Below are 22,259 nucleotides of genomic sequence, written 5' to 3'. Positions count from 1 at the left end.
CAGCATTCGAGGGGCGGCCTCACCAGTGCCCAGCACAGGGGGACGATCCCTGCCCTGCTCCTGCTGGCCACACTGGTCCTGATACAAGCCAGGGTGCCATTGGCCCTCTTGGCCACCTGGGCACACTGCTGGCTCATGTTCAGCCGGCTGTCGACCACCACCCCCAGGTCCTTGTTTGCCAGGCAGCTCTCCAGCCCCTCCTCCCCAAGCCTGCGGCGTTGCGTGGGGTTGTTGTGACCCAAGTGCAGGACCCGGCACTTAACCACCTCTGCCAGGAGCTACCGCAGCTGCTCGGTGGCTCGTCTCCCTCCCTGACGCTGTAATGACGTCCCAGGTGACAGCACGGACCTCCTTGGGAGAGGGACACCAACCCTGGCAGTAACAACCGAAGCAGAAATCGACTGATGGGCTGGTCCGGTCCCTGCTCCGGTGCGGTGTGCGCAGTCACTGCCGTGAGAGGGTGTAACTGCTCCCACACGGGCACAGCCGGGTCCGCAGCAGCAGCGTTGTGCTAGAGCTGTGCTCGGCAAGCGTTGGCCATTCGGGCTCGCCCTGCCGCCCGCGGAGTTGGCCCTGCCAACGTGCCAGGATGATGGAAAGGGAGAAGGGTCCGCTGTAGGTCACAGCCTGGTCTATTAATGTACAGTTCCACCAATTTCCACTTCTGTTGATACGCTGGGCTGTGAGCTGCCGTGGCTGAGGGCTCTGATTTATGATCTCTGTCAAAATTTGTATTGACTGCTGAGGAGAGTAAAGAAACTCGCTGTGGGGTTTGTGAGTCAAAAAATCAAGTCAAAAAATCAAAAAGTCAAAATCCAGCGGGGTTTGTGAGTCAAAGCACTCTGCTGAAAGGCCAAGACTACACCTCGATTTGTATATTTAAATGGAGAGCGGGCTTAAGAAGTACAACTTTTATGTGTGAAATGCTGCAAATGATACTCCTCAGAAAATGTGATTTCACTTACACAGACTAGGAATATGGATACAATTACTAATTTCTCACTCTCGGTGTTGTAACTGCCATAAAGCGCAGCCTCCAAAACTCACTTTCATTACAGTTGTCTCTACGCTGAAACTGAGGAAATCTACAATGTAATCCATAATTTATTATTTTAACTTATTTCCCCCAAAAACCCTCCAAGTTTATAAACAATGCAGAGCTTCGGACAAAGAACTTCCAATATTTAGTAGCACGTGCCAATTAGTTGTTAGCCCCATGACAAAGAAAGCTACAGCGTGGCAAGTATTCCTGTTGATCGGAAAGGGCTCTTCCTCTGGCTTTAATCTAAAAACTAATCCCAATGAATTGGAGTCATTGGGAAACACCAACGTTCAGGCTCTATTTTTGCACGGGTAGGCTTGTAAATCGCTCTCCGGCTTAGCTGTCCCGGCTGGTTCGTGCCAGCTCCTCCCTAAAAGGTGGAGTTTCCCAGGAGACTTCCATAAAGAGGGAGAGAGGAGGAAGAAGCCCCTCTCTGGCAGGGTTTCCTGACTTCTCTATAGAGGGAAACGCACCCCAAGCAGAGAGGAGGCAACAGAGTGTAATTTATACCACAATTGCTGTTTACAGGTAAAGAATAGGTGTAATTGCTTTTTAATAAGTAGAATAATATGTTAAATAAGTAAGCTAAAATACGTGTGAGCTGCCGTTTGGCAGCGTACCGATTGTGTGGTGCTGACACCGGTTTTGTTGCAGGTTGGGATGTTCAACCAACTGCAACAGAAATTCCCCTTTACCCCTTTATTGTCCCTGAGCTAAAGAAAAGTAAAAATGGGCTAAAAGCAGCTCCTGAGTTGTGGTTTTGCTTGTCATGAAAAATAGTTGGGGGGGGTTAAATATTTTTAGGAGTTGTCATTTTTTCTAACCGTAATGGTAACAAAAAAGCAGCTAGTAATCTCTCTGTGCAGAATATTGTGGCCAGCTGCATTCTCCTCTCTTTTTCCTTTCCTGTGCTTTCCCTAACTTTTTGATGTTTCTGGTAATGTCAGACCTTTGAAACTGAGCTTTCATTTGGGAGGAGAGGTTCTATGGCCCCTTCAGTTGCAACAAACACACTTGGAGTGTTACTGTTGCAGCATTTTCTTACTGAGTCTGAAAACAAAGCAACTTCCTAATGCATTAATTGTTTTGATTTGGTTTAATAATAGTAAATAGTACTACTTGTAGTGACGCCTTTTTTGATGGCAGCACTAGCCCAACGTGATAAAATCCTTAGTATATAAAAACTTATAACACTATTATTGTTTTATCTTGAGACAGGCCTTTTTTTCCCTTACTAATGTCCTGGGTGCAATGAAAACTCTGCGTGTTTGGGGGGTTGAGCAGTATCTTTAGTAATAAATGATGCATATTTTATACTAACTCCTTCCTGATAGAAAGCTGCCTAGTCACCTCCCATATTCCTGTTCGTAACGTGTATCTTGCTGAAAAAATGTTTCATTATCCCACGTATAATACCTGCTGTTGTCTTTAGTGAAGAGGAACCCATGTTCCCTGTGCTTCATAGCCTGGAATACTCAGGGATTTGGAAATAGCAAACTTGCATGGCTTTTCTTTGTTAAACCTCACAAAATTAAGAAGGGGGTAGGCAGATACAAAGCTGTGCAGCAATTCAGGGCAAAAGCTTCCTACGTCATTCCCTCTTTTCCTAGCGCTAAAGCCTAACTTCTGTTAAAAACCCTCACGTTCTCCTCGAAGTTGGGACCAAACCTTTCTTTTCTTACTCAGGGAAAACCTTGCAGGATACTGGTGTGACTCCAAAGTTGGATTAAAATGCATGGACACAAACTACTTTGCTCTTGGGAAACTATGCCATGGCTTCAATATGCCACAGCCGTACAAGAATCTTACAGTAATGAGGGCAGTAATAACATGGAAAGTTGGATTTTTGGGAAAGACTCTAAAATTGAGAAAAAAAGAAACATATAAACTGTAATTCACTGCAGTTTATAGAATTTTTACATGAATTAGGATGTGATAAATCCTAATCTCAAAGAGATTTGGATGACTGATATTTGGAGTTGAATGAATCCCAAACCAAAATCACTAATTCCTGGAGAAGTCCCAAAAATACCTGCAAAAGGGGGGGGGGGGGGGGGGAGAGTTTACCTAGAATTAGAGTGGAAAAGAAAAATCTGTAAGTTTCTGTCAGCTGGTAGGGAAGGGGATTACATTATGTATATGAATATGATTAACCCTCGGTAAAGTATTTCTCTGTGTTCATCTAGTCTTTATGAAAAATGAAGTGTCAGGAGCCTTGGAGAATCAAGGACCCAGAAGATACGCTGCCTTGACACCTGACTTATCTCTTTTGAGCGGTGTGCTGAACTCTGAGGACAGAGGCCTTTTTCCACAAAAAAAAAAGGTAAGGCTGGAGCACAGCCAACAGAAATGAGTCTCTTCTGACTTAAAATGATTAATTCCGTGTTAAAAAAAACAGACAAACACCAAAACAATGCTAGGGATGGAGGAGGGAAGAGAACTCATCCCTATGCTTTCCATGGGCTAACTCTGTCTCTAGTTTTGACCTGTCTGCTGAAATTGGCTGACCAGAACATTCAGTGAGGAAGAACAGAGAGAAGGGGTGAGCGTAAAGTAAGTACTGTAATTTAAGGGCTTTGCATCTTCAAACACTGGAAAAGGTTGCTGTCTTGGTGAAGGGAAAGGTGGGTGAGAGCAGAAGTGACGCCCCAGACGTGGGGAGGCCATCGTTGCACAACGCGAGGCTGATGCCCGAGTGCCTATCGCAAATAGTAGTTTTATGGGTTACGACTAAAGACCTCTGTGTAAGATACTACAAATGTAAGTAAGGCCAATTGGTAGCCACCCAAAGTTTAAAAAAGAATAATTAGGGAAACCCAAGGGATAAATAAAGATGCAAGGGCTGTAGAGGGAAGTCTCAGCATACTGACCGCTTAATAGCGGAAAAGGTTTTGGAAAGCAGTGGAAAAAAGTTTTAAGGAGAGTAGTGCTGAGGGATTTGTAGATATCCCAGCATAAGCTTCTCCGGTGTTTAAGAAGGAGAGATAGATAAGGTGCTTATTAGACTGTTTTAGAAGCTGATTGATAGTCATTAATCTCTGCTAGGATTTCCCAGCAGTGTTTTCCGTTCAAACCAGTTAGAAACTATCATCATGTTACATGAGAGGAGGCCTAAGCCGAAAGAAAACTTGCATTATATGGATCACCAAAAAAGCCCCTTCTGCTTGCTGCCAGGACAATGCAGATTCAGACCAGTAACCCAGGAGTAAATTTCCCAAATTAATGGAAATTAGGCTGTAACGGGAAAAGAATTAGGAAGGGAGCGAGGCAGGGCAACAACTGAGGTGCTGATGGTACCGTTTAAGTGAAGGTGACACAGGTGTTTAGTCAGCAAAGGCAGATACTCTGACTTGGGCTTTAACACAGAGACGGAGGTTTTTTGTGGGTTGGAAGTGTAAAGTGCTTTAGGTGGCATTCGCTGGGTGTGCAAAGTGAATCGGTATTACATTAAGATGGTGTAAGCCCCTTACCAAATGCGTGTAAGAGGAATTTAATACCTGTTTCACAGCTGGATCCCCTATTGCTGGCATCCCCCGTTCACCGTTGGTGTGCAATTCCTTGTTTTGCATGTTCCCTTTCCCTGGGTGTGCAATTCCTGGCTTTGAGCACTCCCTAAATGCTGAATTTGTCTATTAACGTGTTGTTAGCTTTTCCCAGGGCATAAATAGCAGTGCAGCTTGATCTACCAAATCATAAGGTATTTCCCCTCCACGTGCTTTTCATTTATTGTAGCTCTGTAGCTGCAGAACAAAAATTAAACTTCTGCTTGCCTTTAATCCTGGTGTCTTGTACTTTTCCACAGGAATCTGTTGGTTTTTTGTTTGTTGTTTTTTTTTTTTTTTACCTCTTGGTGTTCCTGTGTGAAGTATCAGTACTGCCCAGTTTTACAGGTGGAGAAAGAGGCTGACTATGCTATCAGGCAAAAAGCTCATAGTAGCTTTTCCAACATTATCCTGAGTTTTTACCACCAGAAGTCTCGTATATAGAATGTAGACTTCTAAAAGATGTAATCAAATTAGTCTATCGAATCCTGTAATTCCATAGAATTAATGCTAAGTATGTTTTTGTTTCCTCATGTTTTCATTCCTTAGTCCATCTTAGTAAACACTGCACCTGCCTGGAATCCAACAGAAATCAATGGTATCAACCCATGAGGAAAAACGTGCAGGATCAGGGGCAATCAAAGAACCAAACCTCACCCCTCCAAGCGCCTGAACGGCTCTGCAGGTGCCCAGGGCAGGAGTGTTTGCGTGGCCTCGTGCGCCCTCCTGCAAACCTGGGGACCCCCAGTGCCTGTGAGATGGAGGCGTTTCTGGTCGCTCATGTCACAAATGCTGACAGTAGGAACAAAACATGTAAATGGGAATTAACTCTCTGTAAGTATTTGTAGCAGCTTGGATCCTGGAGAGTTGTTTGAGTAGCCTGTTTTTAAAGGGTGTTAACTGGGAAGGTTCCACATGGTAGATGAGCTGATCCAGTGAACGCTTCCCTCCCACAGTACTCCATAACCTGGTCCCAGAGGAAGGCAGTACTGCAGCAATTGCTATTTGATTTTCTAAAACAGATGGAGTAGAATAGGAAAAACAAAACCCTAATGGAATAAGCACAGGCAGGGAGCATAGCTGATGTGAGCAGTTGGGTCTGCTGGCAGCAGACGAGCTCCTCTGCCATCTTAATCCTGTGACAAAGCCGTACTTGTCCTGTGAGAGAAGTCACTGTAAGTACAACAGTATTTAGCACTGCTGCTGTGCAGCTTTGCTTTAGCACTTGCAACCTCACGAATAATGAATAAAACTGCAGCTCCTGTGAGGTAAGATCACCCCGTATTTTTGCTTAGAAAACCGCACGCCGGCGTCGTTGATCCCACAGAACTCGTCTGCAGAGGAAGCCCTGAGGTGACCGGGGCGGCCCGCCTCCCGTTTCCCTCAGTGGCCGCAGGACGGGCAGCGTGCGGCGGCCTAGAGCCGACGGGACGGGGACTCCGCGGGCAGCCGCGCCGCTACGGCCGTGTGGGGAAGGGCTCGGCCTCCCCGGGAGCTGGAGGGGGACGGGGAAGGGCGGCCCCGGCCGCGGGCAGGGCTGACGGGCCGCCGCCGCGCCTTTCCCGCCCAGCGCCCTGCCCTCAGGGAGCGCGCGCCGCCTGGCCGGGAGGCGGAGCCAACGCCAACCGAAGTCCTCCCGGAGCCGTGCGCAAAGCGAAGCGCTCTAGGCGGCCGTTGGCCGCCATGTCGGTCTCTATGGTAGCGGGGGAGGAGCGCCCCCGCCCAGCGCTCTGGAGCGGTTGCGAGGAGGAAATGGCGGCGCGGCTCGGCTGAGACCCGCGGCGGCAGCGGCGAGATCCCCGCACCCCCTCCCCGCGGTGAGTGAGGGAGGCAGCCGGAGAAGCATCGGGACGGGAGGAGAAAGGGAACGGGGCCGCCGCCGCGGCGGAGGGGTCGCGGAAAAGGGGCGGCCGCCTCCTCCGGCCTGGCCGCCTTTGGGCTCGACTAGAAAATGGAGGCGGGCGGGTGGTGCGGGTCAGGGCGGCCGGAGGGGCGCCGGGCGGGCGCGGCGCGGCCTGTTTTCAGGGGACCGTCGGTGCGGCTGCAGGGCGCGGGCACGCCGGAGGCCTGGCCCGGTTCCAGAGGAGGTCGGCGACTCAATGCGGGGGCCCCGGAGGAAGCTAAAAGCCGCCGCCCCATAAGCTCATAACGTGGTTGGGCCGGAGCGGAGAGGACGCCCTCCCCGGGCGGAGCGGGCTAGAAGGCGGGCTCCTCCATGTTGGGGGGAAAAGGAGAGGACGGTTGTGCTCTGAGGCGATCGACGTCATAATCAAGCTGACGCCGGCAAGCTTCTCCGTGACGTCACGACCGACTTTAACCGCCTTTCTCGTTCAGTTTCACCGTTGCCCTAGTACCGGACGAGGGGTTCTCCGCCGCGGCCCCGATGGGTGGCCGGGTGCGGGGGTAGCGCCCGTTGTCGGCGCGGTGCTCCACAAACCCAGCCGCAACCTCGCTGCGGGGCGGGGGGGTCTGCGGAGGGTGGGGCTGAACCTCACCTGCCTGGAGGAGACGCTTGTTTTCTCTGGGCGATGGAGGTGACCTCCGTATTGGTGAGTTCCACCAGAAAAGTTGAACTTTATCACGATCTGGTGACTTTCTTGTAGGGGAAAAGAGGAGGGGTTCAATTTTTAGACAGTGGTAATTGTTGGCTGGCCTTAAATACTCAGTAAATTCCCTGCCGATAACTATTCCCCATCCCTTGCACTACTGTACTTAAATACTGTCTCTTGGAGGTGATGGTAGTTTGGAGCTGCTTATTTGGCTTGCAAAAGCCATGCTTTGATGGTGACCAAATTTTGTTTCATACAGTTAAGTAGTTTTCAGTTTATACCTCCAAGTGATAGCTGTATTTTAGTAGTGGGTTAAGAAAATCTTACCATTGTAGCTTGTCATTTTTAACTTGCAAAGAACGTTACAATCTTTTTAACGTGTTACAAAATGTATGTGTGTTACACTCTCCCTGATGTTTGTATGTTCAGTAATCCAAAACAGTGTAACACGCTGTTTTTCTTGCATGGGCTTTCATGTTTTCCTTCTAGGAACTTCAGGGAGACAGAAAATGCTGATTCCTTTTATTTAACTCAGAAGGATGTATACAGCATTCCTAATTTCCCTGGTTATTTTTTTTTTTTCCTGGATAATCTATTTGAGATTTTTTGCAGAAATAGCTCTTTTGAATACTTAATCATCACAGCCTTGTTTAAGTAAATTCTTTGGTAGCTGATTTTCAACTATATTTTGCTTTATTTTATCAGAACTTTTTCACTGTTTGCTTTTTTGTCTTTCTCTTTTACACAGTTCTCTTGTAAGTGGTAATTTGAATTGGTTTAGCTTCAACTGTTGTTGCTACTTCTATAAACAAAATTTACTAGCTGTTTAAGCAATTCAATTGCTGGTTAATGAAAAATGATAATGTGTAGTTACTGTACAAGTGTAGCATATACTGTGTTAATTGTAATAGATATTTTGAGTTCTGCTCCACTTTTATGTATGCCAGCTGCTTGTTATCATTCTTTGACATTTGGAACTTTCTATAGGAATAAATATAGAAGTGTGCTCAAAATAGCTGTTCAGTTAGGCCTTAAATTTTTTTCCCTTAATGGTTCCAGAAACATATTGCATGTAAAGGTTTTTTAATGCACTTTGGTGGAAGAATAAAGGCTCCTGTTAGCCTTCAGCCTACTTTGGGACCACATGACTCCAGTGATTTGCAAATCAAATAATTCCTGATTTCAAGACTAGCATTTAAATAATGTTTTTTTAACAAAGTTTTTGTGTTGGTTTTTTAAGGGATATTTTAGTTGATTTCTATTGGTATGCAAATGAAGTTTTTGCTCTGCTGCAAATGTATGTACACTACGAAATATTTATAGATTTTAAAACTGTTCAAATATAAAATAATACATATAATTTACACAGTGCTTCAGAGGGTGCTTTTCATATAACTAAGAGATGTTTTTTGAGTTAACAAACAAACAAACCCTGAAACTCCCGAAAGCAATGCTAATAGAATTGTATGAGTCCAGAATAGTAAATAAAATAGAATAAATGTTTTTCAGTGTCTAGTGAACTCATCAAAAGGCAGGGTTTGTTCTACTTAATCCTGCTTCACTACTAAGATTTTCTGACAGAAGATTGTTATTTGTTTCCAGTTCAAGATAGTAATTGTCTTTATAGTTGTAATTTACAGCTGTGGGATTTTAATCCTGCACAGCCTGAAACTGTACAGAAATCTTTAGTGGGGAGAAGAAGGGCAAGGATTATAGGGGTTAGGCTGAGAGTTTGTAAAACATAACTGATAAAAATGGAAGAAGGGACTGTACTTAGCAAGAGTAAGATTAGATGATTTTTAGTTGACAGAAGTGGTAGTGTCTATCTGCACTAGTTTTATGCTGGTGCACTTTTTTTTGCCTAGTGTCTCTCATAGTGCTACAGGTAGTAGGACAGTGGTAGGAGATTAAGCAGAGGATTTTAATATAAGTAAGATTTATCTAGTTTATGCAGGAACTGGTTGCTTTTTTCTGTGCTGTCAAGTTCTCTCCTCCACTAGGAGAATCTTCAGTCAACTCTCAGTTAACGCTTTGAGGGTTGTACTACGATTAAATTGTTATCTGATACAGTTTCTGAAATGTGTGAATACTTCGCAGTTACTAATGGTGGTAGTCTTGAGAGCATTGATAGACTTTGAGGTTAAGAAAAATCTTAAATTTCCAGTTAGGGAGCTAAGACATAAAGATTTAATGTGCATTATGTGTGTTCTCATAGTAAACCCTAATCAAAATTGGGAACTGAACTGTGTTTACTGCATTTTTAATAACATAATCAGTATGCTGTAATTACTGTGTTTCACTAAATTCTGAAGGAGAAATTAATTTCTGTTTTACTTCATTTAATGAAGCCTTTTTGATGGAATAAGAATGAAAATGATAGCCAGTTTCAGATGTTATGTTTTAGCTCACTTTTTACAAATTAAATAAGGGAAAAAAAGTGTAAAACCACAGGATTGTTTTTTTTTTTTTCTTCTTCAACAGCTGTGCTGATAGGGTCAGAAATTATAATCCTGCAGTTGTTTTGAGTCCATTTCTGTATATACAGTTTGACTGACAACAATAACCAGAGGATACAGATAGTTTAATTATAATGTAAAACTAACATTTTTTTTTACATATAACAGTTTAGGATGTGTAACTAGTTTATGTACTGTTATAATGCCAACTTGACAAAAAGCCTGTACAGCTTTACTAGTTTGTGTAGAAGTGTTTGAGAAGAGGGATTTTTAAGTGCAGTGTAAGTATTCGAGCTGAAATTTGACAGTTGTAGAATTGTAATTGTGTATGTTTAAAAATAAACAAGCTGTAGGATGTTGAAGAGGGTAAACTGTAAGGTTCTCAGACTTGGTCCGAATAACAGTTGCTGTTCAGTTAACAGCCCAATAACTGTTGCTGTTCAGTGAACAGCTGAGTTCCGCACAGCCATGATAAAGAACTAATTTCTTTGGTACTTCAGCGGAGGAATGCCAAATGGTGTGAATCACCTTTCCAAAGCGCGTTGTTTCCTGTGCAGTTGCTGAAAATGCGTTTTCAGTGCTGCTGAAGAGGTCAAGTTCAGTAGCAGAAATTGAACATTAGGCAAATAAGTAGTGTGTATTTGTAAAATATTTTCATTCAAGGTGATGGAAAAGGAATGGTAAAGATGCTGTATATTGAGTAATACCCAATAACAATCAAAGTTTGTAATTGATATTTCTGTTGCCTAAACTTAGGACCATGGCTTGTAAAATTGGCTTGTACTGGAGCCTTTAGGGGTTTCTTGTACAGAGGTGGTTATGTTTGGTTTTTTTAATCTAAGCTTTTGACCCCAGAAAGCTGCTTCTGTTTTTTTTTTCTTAATCTGTATAAAAGGGAAAAAGAACAAAGCAGAGCTATCTCCACTGCTTGTGATTCTGCTCACAACTTTTCCTAATGAGCAAAATCTATTTGCTGTCTCATTTTTGCTCATATTGTTCAGACCCTGAGAGTAGAAGTAAACCTGACCAAAAAATTCAATTTTATTTTGTTGTCTTTGGGTAAATCTTCATTGTTAGGGCAGATACAGGATTAGCTTACTCAGAAGAATGTGAATAAAGGCTTCGGATGGTATTATAGTAGTAAAAAAGACAAACGTCAGTCCATTAGTAAGCCAATAGAGTGTATCTGCCAAGTCTTTTAAGCACCCATGAAGCTCTTGACTAGAAAATACCAATGGCAGGTATACAATACTTTTCTTTCCTCTTAAAATTAGTTAATATTTCCTCAAATACAGAAAACACTAAACTGAATATGAATTTTGTTTATCAAACACAATTATGGGCCTGCAGGTTGGAGGATGTGCATAGTGTAAGTGCCTTAAGGTTTGACTTTTACTAAAGTTCCGTCAGTACAGTTGTCAGTCGCAGTTCTTTCCCCAGCTACTAACAGACAGAGCGGTGCTGGCAAAAGCTCTAAGGTGTACACAAATATCCTCGAACCTGTTTGCTAATATAACTTTTTTCATTTAAGGAATTTGAGTGAACTTTCAAAGTCTTGCTTCCTCCTGAGATAAACTGCTTCCCTACTTGGAAGGGCCCGTACTAGTGTGTTGATAGACCTTTCTTATTATGTGTGCGGCCGGCCACACTGATAAAACTCCACTGCACCAGGATACACCTGCTACCCCACCCTGCAAACAGAACGACTCATACAGGTAAAAGTACAGTTTTGCAGGTGTAATTACACCAATATGGGTCACTTATGCCAGCACGGCTCTGTTGGTTAGGGATTGTACCCCTTAACGTTCCTGACTTGTGCAGCTGTGACAGTGAACATCTGTAGTGTAGATACAATCATAGTCTCGTCTGTTTTTAAATAAAATTTTCATGTTTGCCAGATTTCTGGTGGGCCTGCTGTTAAAGTGCCTTGAATGTTTCTATGAGAAATTGCTATTTAGCTGAATTTAGCTGTGGGAACTTCACTCTGGTTCAAAAAAGCACTTTTTGCTACTTATCCAGAATAAAATACGCTTGTAATACCTAGTGCTGTTCTCGTTCTGCTGCACTACCTACTGAGTGGTCCATCCCGTCTTTCCTTTTTCTTTTTTTTCTGACTGTTCTGATCCTGTATGATGCAATCTGAAATGAGAATTTTTTTTTAAATGTTTAGCTTTGGGAGGTGATTTTCTAGTCTGAAAGACATCAAAATAAACTTCAGTGTGTGTATTTTGTTTTGCATAAACCAGGGAGCTACTTCTACGCTATTAGCTTGGAGTAGTTATGTCATACTGTGGGGTCGCTCAGTGTCTTTTCTGTCTAATTGCTGCTGTGCACTAGTCTCTGCTGTGTGTGCGTGGTAGTGTGATTCTGTGCATACACGTTAAATTCAACACTTCCAGGAGGTCCCACAGTCACTGCAGCGTGCAGGACTGCTGTCCTGTGTGCGTGCAGTTACCCGTCACGTGAGGCAGTGGCCTTCTTATGAGGCTTACGTAAGGTAAGTGAGTAGCCTGCAGAAGTCGTGGAAAGGATGATGGTGTATTTATTAGTTTCAGACATATGGTAGAGAGGGTTTAGAATAATGGGTGACTAAAGACATTTTCATTTGGGTAGGTTCATTTCTTTGTTATTACAAGCACAGAGACCAAGTGAATGTATTTATTTTTTTTAAGGGAAGCTATTTCTTTTACTTCTTGGAATGAATATATTTGCTTAATTATTTCCGAAATAAGCTGTCAAGTTGGTTTGCTATAAAGTTTATTGTTAATTTAGAATATTTCTTCAGTACCTTTCTCAAGTGGCAAAAAGTGATCTTGTGAAACTTATAAAGTCTCATTTTTTCATGAGAGAAAAATCTTGTAGAAAATTGAACACTTGCTTCTGCATCTTTCGAAATTAAAAAAAGCAGTTAATGTTTACATTTTAAGTCTCATTAGCTGATTGGCATCAACACTGCATATTAGTAGCAGTTGGTGTCATGTAAATGTGCACTTAATGAGCTCTCCTGTACCAAGGCAGGACAAGTGTTTTGCACCATACCCTGGACATTTGAAATAATTTTTCAACAACAAACACAAAAAAGCTACATTCAAAGTCAGAAAGTCTGCAAACCACAAAACTTCATTGAAATGGTTTTTCTGGTTTTCCAGGTGTGTCTGATGGTAGAAACGTGGTAGTGACGGACACTACTGAATTATTCGTGGTACCACATCATGACACCACAAGGTCTTAGAGTACCTTCAAAGATTCTGTGACAAAATGTCAGCAAGACTGAGGAAGGGGTTTTCAACAGAGATGCAGAAGCCTCTGAATTAATTCCCCCCCTCCCCGGGAGATCTGGTCCCACTGGTGTGCTGAGGTGTCCCTGGGGAGCTTTTCCCTCACGTTGGAGACTGTTGTGTGGGTACCATCACACACTTTCTTTCCCCATCTTCAAAGGGTGCAGATTCTCTGTCCTCTGGTGCAGCCATTTCTGTCCTGGGGCAGCCTGATCTCCCATGCTAGGCAGGTCAGTTCTTTTCCATTACTTCTGGTAGGAACTTAGATGAGGTACTACGTAACACTGAAAAATGAGGCTTTACAAGTGTTAGAGCCTGCCTTTGTAAAGGGAGATGGGGAGGTGAGGGAAGAAGCAGAAGGTCTGAGGGGAAGGATGGGATGTAAGACTGTATTGTAGATGTCAGTGGTGCCATCCCTGACAGATTAATAACATGTTGTGTTATGAGCATCTGGGGGTGAAATACTGCTGTGATACTAAAAGCTACCTTAAAACTAGATCTTGGTGATACTTTGTCCTAATTTGGCTCTATGGGACTGCTTATATTTGCCTGTAATTATTACTGCTTCATGCAGTATTTAAGAAGAGTACACATTTCTTAAATTAGGATGGGGTATTTCTGAGGAACATGGCTGTGTTAAAGAATTACGTGTTACTGAATCTACACTGTGCAAATTTCAAAGCTTGTTAATGTGTTAATTTTTTAAATAGAAATAATGGCTTGACTCTAGAATAGGAAGAATTAACTGCCACTTCTAAGTTGTTAGTATTGCGGGCATATGAAGTGGTAGGTTTGTTTATAATATTGGAATTAATTTAGTGTGTTTAATGATAGCCAGCAAAGCGTTTACAGATAAATGTTACAGTTTTTGTAGCATTATTTCTCTTTGTGTTTATTCTTCTAGGTCTATAAACATTGAAATACTTTGATTTTATGCAAATTTTGTTTTTAACATGATCTTTCAAATGTAAACTTCTTCTGGCATAAAATCTTTGTATTTACCAGGGATATCTGGACTTTTGACCTTGAACTGCAGCTTGTCTCTAGCAGTCAAGTGGAGAGATAGTAAATTATTTGGGGTGCAGGGGAGGAGTTCCGGTTCACAACAGTTTTCTTTCATCTCCCCATATCCAGACTTCAGCCTTATGACTGCTGCCTCTCTCACTCTTCAACTCTCATTGCTTCTCTCTTGTCACAACATTCCCATTTCACACCTTCTTGAAAGGCGTTTTCCTTCTTTCAGAAGGAAGATACTTAAATCAGTAAGCAGTGGGTACGTTTTATATGAAAATAAGAGACCATATACTAGTTGTACTAGGTCATCTGATTTTCTGTTGGTTCTCATGGCGGTAGTCTGCTCTTGCATCTTTGATGGATGAGCAGATGGAGGGAATTGCGCTGCAGCCCTGTGTGTACGTGGCTTTCTCCAGTGCAGAACCTGTGTCCTGCTGTTCTTGGGGGTCAGCGGATTGTACCTTTTGTCCGTCGTCTGAATGGAACTGCTTATTTCTGTACAAAGTAGGTTTTGCCCTACTGACTTCCTTTGGGCTGCTTTTGTAATGCTTGTTGATGCAAGGGATTAATTTTGCTGCTGCTTACTAGAAAGAGTGCAGGTTTCCCAGATGTCATCTTTGATAAATAGGGATGCAAAGTAATTTTCAGTGGGAGTGGCATCAACTAAGCCATACCAATGTTTCTTTTATGTGCATCAGAAATTACGTCCTTATGTGAGTTCTCAGACAATTTTTTTTCCTCATTCTCATAATTTATCATAGTTAAATGTGGTATTAATATATTTGCTTATTAGGAATTTGTTAACACTTAAAGGAGGCATAGGCCAAGCCCAGTGCCTTTTTTTACAGGGAATAAAATGAGCAAATAGTGTCAGTTGTGATTGGAATCACTGTTACATCACTCTGGAAAGGATGCTTTCTGTCCTGTTCATAACATCCTGCGGTTTCTTTGATATTTAAGAAACTTATCCTGGATGTTCTGGTTCGAGCCAAGTACCTTGCATGTCAACCCTTCTAATTCTGAAGAAACTCACAGAAAAATAAAACTAAAGGCCAGTTAGAAGTCATTGTAATTGAAGCTAATATCTTAAATACCGGCACAGACTGGATTTGTGTCAGGACGTGGAGATGAAACTGGTCACTGATGAATGATACCTGCTTGTAAAAGCTAGAAGGTATAAGACTCTTATGCTTTGAATTTCTTTGCAGATGCAAACAGTCTTCTCACTAACCCTAGTTTTCTGAAAGTTGTTCAACTCTTGGCCATTGCGGTTGTTTGAGATTTCTGTCCTGTCCTTGGGACCTGGCTGTTGAATTTCCATAATTATCTAGAACATTACCTGGAGCTTCAATATGAAGACTTTAATAAAAAAAAATAAAAAGCACCTTTGTTTTTCTGTCACAGTAGAAGTAAACGTTTGCTAGGTAACAGGTCACGCTGAAACAACTCCTGCAGGTACTAGGTAGGGTCTATCACAAGTCTTAAATACGAGGTGAACCCTGCTTCTTGGATGCTTGCGTAAGGGTGAGTATGCGTGAGATCTTTCAAAATCAGACATCCTTCTGTAGAGTTTTAGGGTGAGTAGGGAATAAGAGAACTAATAGGTGCTGTATACTAATCATTTGGACTAAAGTATTCATGCGAGGTGCTTGTATAACCTCTAAATAATGAGATACCAGAATTTGTGCAGATTACGGCAAATGGGCTGAGTATTGAAGAGTGCTGACATCCAAGAACATGGGATAAGGTGCAGCCTGTTTTGTCATCTAGCTGTTGACAATGAGGATTAACATTAATGAGAGGATAAAGATCACTAGTCTTTCATATAGCCTCCTCAAAAAACTAAATAAAATAGCTAGTAAGCTGAAACTGAAGAATTTACCGTGAAGTCTGTCTTTTTTTTTTTGGTACACAAATCCTTAGATAAAGGAGAAATTAAGTTATTTCTTCTGGTTGTTTTTAGTTCATGTGAAAGGTTTTATTGCTAAGCTGTCTCTCAAGATCCTTCTTTAGAGCGAAGTCTTCCCAGTTAACTGAGGCAGGGAATTCTTTATGCAGTCAGTGGACCCATTGAATGTTTTATTACCTCTTCAGGGAAACGAGAGCAAAACTAGAAGTGGAGATACTGATCTGAATGTATGTTTGTTGGTAATTTGTTGAATTGGCCTTTGTCTAAAAATATAAACACACAAAGGTGGGGAAATGTTGGTGTTCTTTAAAAGGTTTGCTCTGTCATCATCAGACTAAGCTGTTCTGTTGAGGCATCTTAAAAAGGGCTTAATGAAGTCAGCAGCAATGGATCCAGCTTCAAGCTGCCTGTCCTGCAGTTAGCATCTCTCAGCTCTGTTACTGGCATAGATAATCTCTCTTCCTTTTTGCCTGAGATGTGTGAACTGTTGAGTTACAAAGGTGGCAGTGGATAGCAGTATGCTTTTCTTGAGGTTTTGAGGTTTTGTCTGAATGTGAGAGGGATAATACATTTACAGGAAAGTGGAGTGAGATTACAAGCTTTCTCTATTTTTTTTTTCCTTTTGTTGTTTAATGAAGGCATGTTGGAGGGTAGATTTTTAAATATGTATTGTGCGTTTGTGAACAAGTGGTATTGCAATAGCAGGATTTGCAATTTGGGACTATCTTTTCTGTCTCTTGTTATATTGGCTGCTGGTACTGTTCTGGAATTTCTTCAAGCCATGTGTACTGAACAACGTACAGGTTTGCAGTAGTTAGAGAATCCCCAGGGACGCTGAATGTGAGTGGTGGCTTCTGTAGTCTTACAGAGTGGGCAGCCCTGGGTGTTCGGGTTTGTCACCGCTTGAAAATAGTTGACCAAATTGAAATTGAAAGCTTGTGACAGTTTTGTGGTTTTTTTCTAGGGTGGGATACTTCTGTGCTTCTATTGCTTCTGGAATTTAGGTCCAGAATGAATTCAAGTGCCTAACCTGTTTTGGGAAAACTGGAACATTTTACCTGCAAACTGATGGGGGAGGAAAAACCTAAACAAATGTTTTCTTGGCATTTTCTTTCTCAAGATATTGTGCATGAGCTTGATGCTCCAGTTTTAGCTAAGTGACTGTTCTGTTTCACCAGAATGCTCACGTTATTACAGTTTGCAAGCTTAAAACAGTCTTGACTGAGGGGGCAGTTGAAATCCATCCTTCTGGCTAAGATCTGATGAGCGCTTGCTGCGTGGATGATGGTGTGCACGTGTTGAATGAGATGGCAGCAAGGTGCTGTGCCAGCTCAGCCCGCTTAAGGGGATCTTGTTCTCCATCCCTGTTCTTGCACGTCTTTACACTAGTTCCGAGGTTCATTTTTTATATCCTCTTGGATCACTCTTTGGCGGGTTCATTTTCTGCTGAATTCACAAGCTGTGTGTTTACTAAGGAGCCAGGTGACTGTTTCTGTGGCAGAGGTGGGTGGGTGGATGTGGCGTAGACCATGTAACTGAGCACGGGAGAAGGGAGCAGGACAGTAGCAGCCCAGGTAGTGTTAGGGTTGTACTTTCTTCTTCGTAGTCCATAACCAAGGATTTAATAAGCATTGTGAATCCTTTGTTTAATGAGGACCTGCTGTGTACGTTATGCAACCATTTAAATCAACCTAGGGTTTGTATTGGCAAAGCTTACTTCATCTGTGAAGGGAGAAGAGGTTTTTCCTTTAAGAAACTCTTGATTTGTGATTCTAACTTTATTTATAGTTGGTCTTAAAAGCTTACGCATTTTCACAGTGGAGATTGCTCATCACAGAAGTTCTTAACCGAAGCAAAACCAGAGGACTTTCTGAATAAGCCACAGTATATATTTATCATTATTTTGCCTTTCTGTCCCATCATTTATAGAGATTCTTGCCTCAAATTTTTCAGAGGTACATAATATCGTTTCCAAAGGAATATCCTTTCTAAAGGAGACATGACAGAAAGGCAGGATGATGCTGATGGGAATTGTCTGTTAGGTGAACTACAATAATTTTCAGCTTCCAGCTAGAACTTCCAGTTTCGGCAATGTGATTAGTGCACTGTATTAGGAGGAATAAGATTAAGTTGATCACGGATGTTCAGTTCCTTTAAAGCAAGGTATCCAGTTTGCTGCTTCAGCTTACATTTGTGTCAGCATCTCAACTGCAATTGAGTAGTTAACTTGAGAACAAACAGAAGAAAATGAACAAAAAAATCATACTGAACTGGGAAGAGAAACAGATATCTGAAGGCTTCCAAAGCTGCCTTATGTTGTAGTAAATATTTTTGCAGGCAGTTAGTAGAACATTTGCTTAGAAGTGCCAGCAGGCTTGCTACGTTTAAAAGTGTAATTGTGAGTTAAGACTTTGTGCTTTTATGTTTTGATAATATTTGATTTTTCAGCTTCCTTTAGGCATTTAATTTTACCCTGTGTTAAGATGCAGTTCTGCAAGAGCAGATTCATGTAAAATAAGTTTGAAACTTATTCTATTTTTGATGAAAAATAATTTGGACCAAATGGGGAGAGGAAAAAATGGAGATACTAAATAATAAGAAGAAACAACCAGGCATTTTACAGCAAATGTAGGGGGTCTGCAATTTTATTGTTTTAAGTGTACTGAATTTTTATACCTCTCAAATTTGAAATTATTTTAAAATTGCAGTTGTGTTAAAGTTTTTTTCCTGTAGGTAATAGAGGTAATAATACAGGTAATAATTAACGAGAGAACATCTAATGCAAAAAGAAGCATGATTCTTGCACAGAATCTCTTAGCTTTCAATTATTATTTGTGTTAAAAATGCTATTTTACGTTAAATCAGAGCTGTAGACTGTGCACTGTGCAGCCTTGCCGCTGGGTGGGGTATGACGAACATTGTAAAATGCATTCCGTTCAACAAGCCAGAACGTCTCCCCAGAAGAGAGGACGTCGATTCCGGTTTTGGAATGCGGTAGTGATACCGGCTCTGCGGCTCAAATGTAATTGTAGAGAGCGCGTTGCACGCAGGGCCTTGAATGCACAGGTGCATAACTGTGCGCTGTGGAGACAAACCTTTAGACAATTCTTTCTTTGGTATGTTACTGGATAAATTATTCAAATAGGATGCAATTTTTTGCATGTTCTAGACACATAGTTTGTTTCATAGTTTAATATTAGAGTTGAACAAGAAGTGCTTAGCTGACTTTCCCTCTTCTTTAGGCATATCACTTAAAATTGCATGATGTGTGATCAGTTGGAGATTCTGAACAGGGAGATTGAAAGGTTATTACAGAGCAACAGCGTGGAAGAAGGCACTTTAAACTCAGACTGTCTTCAGCCATCAGTGACTGACTCCCTGGATATAATCACTGATTCAGACAATGGAGCAAAGTGCATATTAGAGCAGGTATTCAATGCCATAAGATACAGCACTAGGGACTTTAAAACGAGTTTATTCTATTGTCTTTTTTGTTTAAATTTTTTCTCCTATTTTTGGAGTGGGAATAGTTAGCCGAGGGAAAGAATATAGATAATGTATGTCATCTCCTATAGAAAAGGTACAGGGGAAGGAAATACTGACATAGATCTACCTATATACTCACGTGTTTTTTCCTAATTCTGCTTTGCCACAGTCATGCAAATTTTGAGATGTATTGTTCATGAAATAATAAAGTGATCCACTGATGAAAATCAGATTGGGGAGGGGTTTGTCTTCTCTTCTCTCGTTTTTTTTGGGATGGTGACATGGCATTGGAGAACACCTAGAGGCGATCATTGCTTAGGAAGTAAAAAGTGTTTCTAAAGAGCAAAGATGCTTTAAGAGTTGGGGGCTTGGGAGATTTGAAAAAATAACCTGATGTATTCTTTAAAAAGAAAAGTCAGACGGTGTATTGGCACGTCTATGAAGGATTATCTAATCTGTTCTTCAATTTGTCTGTCTCCCCACCTGGAGCGTTAACGATTAGTTTTTACTCTTTTGGAAGAATTATTGTTTTAGTTATTTCCCACAGCTACTATGGCAGTTCCCCTGCATCTTTAATTGCAGAATGCTGACATGCAGAGTCTCTGTCCAGTATGGCTCTTTTGTCTTCACTAATTTATTTTATAGGCTGGTTCAAAAGTTACTTTTTCTGCCCAGTCCATCTGGCCCTGCTTTTCCTCCCAAATTCTTTTCAAGTGGTGTTCTAGCTTGGTAGACTACTTTGGGTTAAGTGCATTTATTTCCTACTGATTTTCAAGCTCACGTGCTCAGAAGCAAGCAGTCAGTGTTGATGTTTGATTGCCATCTGCAATGTGAATCGGGACCCCGGGACTAAACAGTTGTTCAGATGATTTAACTGAATGCCTTCTGATTTTGAAATATTTTCCAAGGGTTAATTTTGGGGAAAATGTGGTGTTACTGATGTCCTCTGCTGTCCTTGAAATAAAGCTTCTGAAATTTTCTATGTTGCAAGTCTTATTAGTGAAAGGGACAGTGGTAAGGAATATTCCTTAATTCTGAAGCTCAACTAGAAATTTTTATCTGTTACTGTTCTGGAAGTCTTAAGGGGATCTAAATGAATTGATGAGAGTACAATTGTATTTTGTATTTATTTCAAAGGTCTCAATTGTTGGTAAGTGCTGGAGGTGGTATTTCTTTACTTTGACTTTTCTTTCCAGTTTTGGTGTCTTTCTGAAAGTAGAAAACTGTCAAGAAGGCAAAATAACAGAATTTGCTTTATAATGTAAGAGAGGCAAAACAATTCCAAATTTATGTAAACAATAGTAAGATAAGTTCATAAACATATCAGTGCCTTATTTTGTCTCTTTTTCTCCCCCCCCCAGGAGCCAGCAGGAGAAGGAGGATTGATAGTATTTGGTTCTGCTGACAACTCAGAGACTCAGTCCAGCACTTCTGAATCAGGAAATTCAGCATGTGCTGGAAGGATAATGCTGAATGACTCTGATCCTTTGCTGCCCTCCTCTGGCTCTCCTTTTCATTCAGCTCTGCAGGGAGAAACCGTTCGAACCTCTAATGCTGTGTCAGGTAAAGCATATAGAGGACATTGAAGAGACTTCTTATTTCTTTACATTTTATCTGGAATTTAAATCTCAGAATTTGGATTACCTCTGCTTGTATCTTTTAACATTTCTTCATCTTCCAAGGTAAACAAAGATGTAAACTTTAACTGTTTTGACTTGTTCCCTTACTTCCATTGCAGCCTTTTTCTGGTGTGAATATAATTTTAGCTTTGTTTTTTTAAAAAAAAATTAAAAATTGTAGTTCGTGATTTTTTTTTTTACAGGGGAACGTAATGGAATTTCATATTGGATTGAAGCAGTTTCAGCTTTTTACCTCTGTACTGCATGCTTAAAATTCACTTTTTATTATGGCTGTAATGTTAAAAGTAATCAGTTACTACTTAAATTGATGTTCTGGAGTCTGCTGCTTTTACAGCGGCATTTATAGTATCTCACTGAAATGACTCTTAAGTTACAACTTAAGTGTTAATTTTTTTTAACATAGCTGCTCGGATGCTAATGTTTCCATAGCATTGACAGTTACGTTTCTGTTGTAGCATTGTTAAATGCAGTACTAGAAAGCAGAGGAGTTGCACTGTAGAGAGATCATGTTTGATAAGGCAGAACAGTAATGAGCTGATGCAGCGTATGAAATAAGGAGGCATTTATCACCAGTGTACACTGCAAGATTGGGAAAAGCTTACTAAAGGATGCCTCTGAAAACTTGTAGCTGTAATATGTACAGCTGTTAGAAAGATCTTTTGATTCTTTCAGCAAGTACTGTTATTTAGGAATTCTGTTAATGTTCCTTTTGGCTTACCTGTGCAATTCTTGAGTCAGGAGTACGCATACAACTACTGCAAAAACATTCTTGGGGCAGAGTTGGGGGGTGTTTCTTTGTTGTTGTTTTCAAAGTACTGTTTCTGTTTACCCAGCTCGTTGAGGGATACTTACTACTGCATATTACAGTTTCACATGAGCAATGTAATTGCAAGGACTGCAAAACATAGCTTCTGCATTCATTTAGGAGAGCATTTACATGGCATGCAACTCATTTAAAACATTGCACCATAATGTAATACTAAATGCAGTGTCAGATTTATTTTGTATTTCTCTCGTTTGCTTCTGTCTTCTCAAATCGGAGAGTCTCCTACTATGCTGGAAAAAGACTTTTAAGAAAAAAGGGATCCTGGTTGTCAGCACAGATTTTTTTTTTTTTTTTTTTCCTCCTATGGCTCTGTCTGTGATAGTTGGAGGTTCTTTAATGAATTTTTTTTTTTATGGGGGGAGGTGTTTGGGTTTTTCTTTGTTTTGTTGTTGTTGTTGTCATTCTGGTAGATCGTATAGTTTGAAAACCTTTTTGTAAATAACCGTGTCAGGGAGCAGCCTTTCTCAAGTTTCATTCAACACAGATTTTGTTTGTTTGTTTGTTTCCAGAGAGATGT

At 41.4% G+C, this 22,259-nt stretch overlaps 1 protein-coding gene and 1 long non-coding RNA gene across 5 annotated transcripts in view; both read left to right on the top strand.

The window, feature by feature from the left end:
- The first annotated feature begins 1,504 nt into the window (after window positions 1-1,504).
- Window positions 1,505-3,557, top strand: LOC148056555 (uncharacterized). Its single transcript, XR_015702947.1, has 3 exons — window positions 1,505-1,570; window positions 3,229-3,365; window positions 3,522-3,557. It is a non-coding gene; the product is annotated as an uncharacterized LOC148056555 (long non-coding RNA).
- Window positions 3,558-6,232: 2,675 nt separating this feature from the next.
- Window positions 6,233-22,259, top strand: part of DIDO1 (death inducer-obliterator 1) — a 56,562-nt gene continuing 40,535 nt past the window's right edge. The window contains exons 1-3 of one of the 4 annotated variants that reach the window (XM_087749845.1): window positions 6,233-6,401; window positions 11,121-11,304; window positions 20,638-20,839. In XM_087749845.1, coding sequence (XP_087605971.1) covers window positions 20,743-20,839 — 97 coding nt within the window. In that variant the 5' untranslated portion in view covers window positions 6,233-6,401; window positions 11,121-11,304; window positions 20,638-20,742. Of the gene's footprint in view, window positions 6,402-11,120; window positions 11,305-19,039; window positions 19,220-20,637; window positions 20,959-22,259 lie in introns of those variants that run through there. The other 3 variants (XM_087749844.1, XM_087749847.1, XM_087749846.1) reach the window with 3 other exon arrangements.

The sequence above is a fragment of the Nipponia nippon genome, unplaced genomic scaffold, assembly GCF_047370975.1.
Source record: "Nipponia nippon isolate SJK-2023a ecotype South Korea unplaced genomic scaffold, ASM4737097v1 scaffold_13, whole genome shotgun sequence".
In the NCBI taxonomy this organism is placed as follows: Eukaryota; Metazoa; Chordata; class Aves; order Pelecaniformes; family Threskiornithidae; genus Nipponia; species Nipponia nippon.
This window is presented reverse-complemented; position numbering and strand designations above follow the sequence as displayed.